The sequence below is a fragment of the Pelobates fuscus genome, chromosome 5, assembly GCF_036172605.1.
Source record: "Pelobates fuscus isolate aPelFus1 chromosome 5, aPelFus1.pri, whole genome shotgun sequence".
In the NCBI taxonomy this organism is placed as follows: Eukaryota; Metazoa; Chordata; class Amphibia; order Anura; family Pelobatidae; genus Pelobates; species Pelobates fuscus.
In genome coordinates, this window is record NC_086321.1 from 43,068,505 (window position 1) to 43,076,281 (window position 7,777).

Genomic DNA, 7,777 nt, shown 5'->3' on the forward strand with positions numbered 1-7,777 from the left:
AGACTCCCAAATAACCAACGCAGTGACAGGATTCTATTTATTATTACTCCCAAGGAATGACCACTCACAATTTAACCCCTCGTCTCACAAAATGGACTAGAAAGTGCTCAGAAAATTAATAACAGAATAAAAAAATATTCATTAAAATAAAATCTTTTATTATGTGGACATTAACATGCTTTATGTTATTGTTTGAATGTAAAAAAAAAAAAAACATACAGCACATAAATGTATTGCATAAAAATAACAAAACAGATAAACCAATGAGACGCAAGGACAGACAACTTGCTTTAATTCAGCTGATGGTGGATTACAACTCCTTCAACCCTGTAGTTCTAGTCCAACCATTGCTGGCAGGATGAAAGTGACTGTATGGGTGGACCGTTTGCATGAATTCAGCTGTTATTGGACTGCAACCTTCTTGATCCTCAGCCTTCAATTGATGGCTGGGAGTGATTATGTAGTCCAGCAACAGTTGCCCATCCCTGGAATACAGAATAAAAAAACTATAAACAAAAAATAAAAGAAAGCAAATCACACACGAGCCCTCGTCATTCCTGCTCTCCCATTGAAATCAAACAGCGTTGTGTATTGGTCCATATTATTATTCTGCCTATAAACATTTTAACAGAAACGTGTTGCATGATGTCCGTCGCGGGCAGTCACATAGTCGGCCAATCCTTGCCCCTTTCCTGACAGCGCACTGTTCACCAGCGTCACACTGAAACAGAAACACATGGGTGAACACAGCATCACTAGGACATTCCACTGGGGGGTCAGGGTAGTCAAACAGCTAGCACTTCTAGAACAGAACATACCAGCGTCTACAGAGATTTACTTACAGAAAATGCTGGACAACTGAGCTATTTTCTTTCTTATTTTTATATTCTTTATTGAGCACAAGAATACAACACGCAAATACGTATGACAATGAGAAGCATTATACTTATATATCATATACAGACAGTGTCTATTTTCTAGAAATATATGGAAAATAAAAATCTGAAAAAAAAGGGTTACAGACTGGATATATTTGGCCCTTAATAGATTATAATCTCGTTTAAACAGGGTCTTCACCTCTTGTCTGTTAAATTCCGAATGTAAATTACTTACCGTCAAATATCCCCATTTTATAATTGTAAAGTGCTGTGTAATATGTAGGCGCTATGTAGGCGCTATATAGATGATAATAATAATAATTACCCCGGAGCCCAAGGATGGGGAGGGGAGGAGCATCTGTGAAATGTTGAGAGTTTTTATACCAAAATAGCTGGGATAAAAAAGTAGTTTCATTTAACACAGAATTATAACAATATCTGTCTATAAATGAGTAAACTTACCAGAAGTGATTGCTGAGTTTATTTAGCATTTTTTAATCATTGATTTATGTCCCATCTGGGTTATGTTAGATTTCACAGTTGGTCTGTTGCCGGTGTGTGTATGAAAATCCAACATGTGATTATGTAATTGAAGATGACGTTTCCATAAAATTACAAATAGTGCTATTTCCTATTTCCCCTTATCTATCAGGGATTTCACCAACTAGGGCTATTTACCAAACTGTGAGTTCAAAGTGAATTTAAGGAGAATTTCAAATTTAAAGCCAGAATACCCAAACGGAAAGCATAGTTGACAGATAATTTTTAAGTTTGATTATTTTCACCTTAAATTTGAAATTTACTTCAAATTCACATTGAATTCTCCCTTTAGTGAAAAACCCTGTAAGTGAATTCAAATTTTAGACAAACCGGCTGGACTGAAATCCCTGAGAATTTTTTACAGTTCGGGTGTAAACTAAAATGTTATATTACTTTGAATATCATACAAATCAAATTAGTGGCGTTTTTACACTAAACAGACAATCGCAGTGAATTGTAAACTGAATTGCAAAATATAGCCTAAAATAATCCGTTACTATATCTGAGTTTGAGAGTTTTGGCAATCGGCAATTTTGGACTACATTTGGTTTTCAGCTCACTGCTATTCACTGGTTATTTAAGGGAACAGTATAGGGTCAGGAACACAAACATATATTTCTGACCCTATAGTGTTAAAACCACCATCTAGTCCCCCTGGCTACCTCTTGCCTCCCTAAATATAGTAAAATAGTACTTGTATTCAAGCCTGAAGCTGCTGGTTCTGCCCCTATCTGCCTCCAAATAGCAAGCTGTATGCTGACATCATCAGAAGTGTTGTTCTGAGCCAATCACAATGCTTCCCCATAGGATTGGCTGAGACTGTGAAAGAGGCAGATCAGGGGCAGAGCCAACACAATTCAAACACAGCCTTGGTGAATCATCATCTCCTCATAGAGATTAATTGAACCAATTGAATCAAAAGGAAAGTTCAGTGTCTGCATGCAGAGGGAGGAGACACTGAATGGCAGTCACACTGTGCAGCACTGCCCCAGGAAGCACCTTTAGCAGCCATCTGAAGTTATCACTAGGCTGTAATGTAAACACTGCATTTTCTTTGAAAAGACAGTGTTTACAGCAAAAAGCCTGAAGGGAATGATTCTACTCACCAGAACAAATTCAATAAGCTGGAGTTGTTCTGGTGACTATAGTGTCCCTTTAATAAGTCCCTAAGTATCCCTAAGTATCAAATGTCTTCATGTTTTCTCCATAATCCTATCTACTGCCAGAGGAGCATACCGGACTCTTCTTGTAGTTTGTAGTTTAACCGTAAAATCTAAATTCACTTTGAATTTATTTTTAATTCAAATTTTAAAAATCCTGTGAGTTTCTTTTTTTATTGCCTTGTGATCCATAGTTCTGTTTCACAACTCATTTGAAAACTAAACAAAAAATTAAACAAAAAAATAGTTTTGCACCATAGGCTCTTGCTTGTTCCCCTCTCTTCTAATTTACAGTGTTTGCTCTATCATATCATTATCTTTACATTATATCATCTAGCTGTTCTACAATTGAAGTAGAACTCACAGAAACCCTTGTTGTGACCATAATGCACTGCTTATGGGATAAGCTGAGCAGTGCAATTCATTTTAAATGAGCATTCTGATTGGCTGAGTAACTTCCTGGTTTGGTGAGAGCTCAGTGCAGATTCCACACAGCCTTGGGATTTTGCACCAAATGCAGGGACTTTAAATGTAAGTATCTCTCTTATTTTTAATGTTAAGAATGGCTTAACTCCAGGCCACGGAGTACCTACATGTAAAGTGTTATACGTAGAGGGGAGGAGTAACTGCTGTATTCTTCATAGAACTCTCGTTAAATTACTAATTTTCTTTCTATTCTGTTAATATTGACCGAGAATACCTTGGTGGGGTTAGCCGTTTGTTCATAAAGGATGCTCTCCTGTCTGGAAAGAAAGGGATCACTTACCATGGGTACCTGGCCATATTTTTTCTCAAATGAGGGGAGTCGTTTATTTTTTAGTTTTTCCAACACTTCTTGTAGTGCATCAATCTTAAAGACAAAAACAAGACAGTAATCAAAATACATCAAGCCAGGGAAAGCTGCGCTCCAAGTATCATACTATGTACACTACGGGGCTTTGTCACTATACAGCAAATTGTAGTGAACTGAAAACCGAAACAAAATTATCTAACTCCGCTACAGTCACGGGTTTGCAATTTCAGCCTGAATTTTGCAAATCAGCTCCTATTATTTCTTTCTGATGATGTAAGAATTCTGTTTAAACACTGTAACATCGTCAGTCCGCGTTGTATGGGATTCCACAAGAGACTGACTGCTAGGAACCACAGGTGGCTCTAGTGAACAAATTGCTTGTAATGCATCATGGGAAATGTAGTCAACAGCATCAACAGCGCCAGAATGTTTGTTACCATTTCTCTTATGTAAAAATATATATTTATAGCTAGCGTTTCACTTTATCACGGAGCTTTTAATCAAGGTGGGATATTTTGTAACAATGCGACAAAGTGTTCTCTAACAGCTGGGAATATATTTTGTTACCCACTTGCTTGTTTTTTTGCAATTCAATGTTTTATTTAGGTTTTATTTATTGTACAAAAATACAGAAGTCTAAACACTACCAAGCGTACTGACTAAGAGAATTGTTAGAAATTCTAAGTGAATTCAAACTAAATTGAACATTTCAGATCAAAATAGCCAGAATGGGAGCAGACCTGAATTTTCCCAGTTTACCCATTTGGTATGAAATTTAAAACTGACTTTGACCTCCTGACAGTTTTCACTTTGTTGAATAACCCTGTTAATAAAAGTATAATAACATATCAGAAGGTCACAAAAGTGCATAACAAAATGTTATTGATAAGAATGGTCGAACCCTCAGCCATAGTTTGACTTTTAGTAATAAAGGGGAGATAGTAGAAGAACAAAGGAAGGAAAGGAGAGAGATAGGGCGCAAGACATGGGGAAGTTGAAAGAGAGAAGAATAAAGAAATAAATATACGCCCTTGTCTCAGACTGATTTTATGAAAAGTAAGTCTCGTAATTTTACAGTCCGATTTTAAGGAAAAGCACCAATTTGTTATTTATTAAATTAATATTCCAAATGTTCCACGTCCCATTCCCAAACATCTGGAATCCTCAAGATTAATGTGATAACTAACCCTCGGGTTTAGGAGGAATGCAGCTCTTCTCACTACAGACTGCCAGCTCGTTTGAGCAGGGTCCTCTTCAGCCTATCGTTCCTGTACGTCTTATTTATTGTTAGATCTCCCCCTCTCATAATATTGCAAAGCGCTACGGAATCTGTTGGCGCTATATATATATATATATGTCAATAAAAATAAAATTAAAATCACACTCAGCCAAGCACAGAAACATAAGGGTCTATTTACTAAACGGTGAGTTTACTAAAGCAAATTCAGTAGCTTTCATTGTAACGGTCACTGTAATCACTATCAACCAAATGCTAAGCAATATGAGTCTAATAGATCCCTGCCAGGGCTCGAGTCCTGCAGGAACGCGTGGGAACGGGGTTCCTGCACTTTTTCCCCAGTTCCTTTCCTCAGCCCCTGTCCCGTTCCTCAGCCCCTGTCCCCTTCCTCAGCCCCTGTCCCCTTCCTCAGCCCCTGTCCTTTTCCTCAGCCCCTGCCCCCCCAAGCTCCTGTCCCTCTTCCTCAGCCCTGTGCCCCTCATCCACTGTCACCTTACTGAGCCCCTGTCACCCTCCTCAGCCCCTGTCCACCTTACTCAGCCCCTGTCCCACTTGCATACGAGCATATAATTATTTATTTGAGGAGGGGGGGGGGGAGGTTGGGTGAGTTCCCACACTTTATTACCCAGGACTTGAACCCTGAACCCTGCTATGTTTAATCTCAATTCAATCTTTCAATTCAGATTTGAAAACTGCTCAACTGAATTACAGCTGCAATGGGGCTTAATGTCAGTGCTACAATGACAATGAACACAATACTACAAAGGTAAGTGTTTGGGGGGGGGGGGGAAGAGAGTGATTAGGGGATGTATTGTAATAGGCATGCAAGAGTTTTATGGAGTTTTAGGTTGACCTAGGGGGACCTTGTGGTGATTTGTGGGTGCTATATGTATAAAAAAAAACGATCAAAAAAGTAAAGGGAATTTGGCCGAATTTGCGTCACAATTCGGCTGTTTATTAATAGCTGAATGAGTAACAGGACATTGAATGTAGTCTTATCTCAATTGGACTGAGCCAAACAGAACTGACAATTCAGTTGCAATAACCAAATTTACTTTTTTTATAAATAGCCAACTTGGTTACATTCCGTTAAAACTGTTGAATTTTCACAACCAGATGGCATTCAGCTGCCTTTCTGTGTTCAGTAAATAGACACCAAAATCTCTAACAGGCCCACGTGTTTCTTTTTAATACTGGTATTTATAAAGCGCCAACATATACCGCAGCGCGGATGTAATAGTTACATCATCATCATCAGGTCGCATCATGGTAAAAACATTCGGTATACTGTTGCAAAATTGGAAGCGCTTCAAGCTGGGGTTTTCTTGCATTCTTTTACATCACTCAAGTCTTTTTCCAACCATGTAACTGTGTAATAAGGGTTCTTTTAAGGTTAACTTGGTCATACTGACTAAAGAAAACTTGCTCTGGGAAAAAAACTGAGAAATAATATCCATGGTTTAAATATAAACCCCCTGGCAGCGTTCCCATGACTTTAAATGAACATATAGGGATGATGAGTGCTTGAGGAAGCTTGTCCCATGCATTCAGTAACTGGCAGTCTATGGTGCAATGTGTTCAGATTAAACTTAAAGCAAACAGCCCTTTCCATGAAATTCCCAAATCTGAACAGAAAAAGCTAATAACAGGTGGGAAGCTAAACACCATCACCACTTCACAAGTTAAACAAGAGGACAATAGATATATGGGTACAGGTTATGCACAGATATATAATAAAAGCCATAGTTAAAGCTGGCTATCAGTATATCTGTAGCTTTCTCCATGTGGTGCTAGTAGCTGTGGATCTACCTTTTGTTCAATGCCAGTACTCACCAGCTCCTTCTCATGGTAGGGGTTCTCTACAGGAGAGTAGAAGTCCAGGGCTCTGGTCTCCAGGTAGTCTGAGTCCTCACAGTTGGCTCTGAGCAGTAACACCAGGAAGGTAGAAGCCAGCAGGCTGACTGCCAGGTGCATCCTGGAGGTTTCCATTGAGCTGATCCTCTGTGCCTGAGGTCCCCCAGCAGCACTCACTTTATATAGAGAGAGCCAGAGGAAGGGGGGTATAGCACTGACTGTCATCACCATCTCTTACACAGCAACATAGTGTCACATACACAGATTAGGGAGGCAGAGACCCTGTCATACAGTCTGCTGCAAAATTGAATAGATCACAGCCAGAGATACAGAGTTGCAATCACCCATAGGTTAATAGGGAAATAACTCCTAAATGGCTTTATGTTCTGAGTGGGCAATTGGTGTATACTACCTATATTACTTAGTGTCAGAGATCAGGGGTGAGTGATTTAAAATATATCTTGTGCATGGAAGCTTAACATTCTGGATCCTGTGTATGTTGTAACTGTTACAGTATTCTACATGTCTCATTCATAGAAAGAGTCATTCTGTAATAAAATCTATCAAGGAAACATCTGGTGTGTGAACAACTCCCATCACATAGATCAGTATGATGGGAATTGTAGTCTGGAGGAGACCTAGTATTCAAATCACAATTCTCATGGGATAATAATCACCAGTCATGCAATACTGACCTATACAACACAAAGAATATTGTTGCAATTACATTGAGCTTAAAGTCAAGGATCAGATGAGCAGAGCACTGGCTGAACCCAGCTGGTTCCCTAGACATCTGTGGGTGCATGTTATAAAATGAATACTTGTCTTTACTGTAATACTATAATATATATATATATATATATATATATATACAATGGAGAACACACACAATCCATGAGGCCCCGGTACGAAACTGATCCGTGCCCCTCCCCCCCCCCTCCCATCTTCCCCCCACTCCCTCCCCCGGACAGACACACATACATACATACATATATACATACATACATACACACACACACACACACACATACATACAGACACGACACACATACATACAAACAGACAGGCACACATACATAAAGACAGACACACACATACAGACCGACACAGACAGGCACACACACATACAAAGACATATACATACAAACAGACAGGTACACATAGATACATAGTTACATAACTGAAAAGAGACTTGCGTCCATCAAGTTCAGCCTTCCTCACATTTGTTTTTGCTGTTGATCCAAAAGAAGGCAAAAAAACTAGTCTGTAGCGCTTCCAATTTTGCAACAAACTAGGAAAAAATTCATTCTTGACC

The 7,777-nt window shown here is 39.0% G+C and overlaps 1 protein-coding gene across 1 annotated transcript; it reads right to left on the bottom strand.

Moving 5' to 3' along the window:
* Positions 1 to 274: 274 nt before the first annotated feature.
* On the bottom strand, positions 275 to 6,598 carry CARTPT (CART prepropeptide). The gene is made up of 3 exons (XM_063456783.1): positions 6,442 to 6,598; positions 3,345 to 3,428; positions 275 to 721 (listed from the first exon to the last, which is right to left on the bottom strand). The coding sequence occupies exons 1-3, from the start codon at positions 6,595 to 6,597 to the stop codon at positions 614 to 616; spliced, it is 348 nt and encodes a 115-aa protein (XP_063312853.1). The 5' UTR covers position 6,598; the 3' UTR covers positions 275 to 613.
* Positions 6,599 to 7,777: the final 1,179 nt, after the last annotated feature.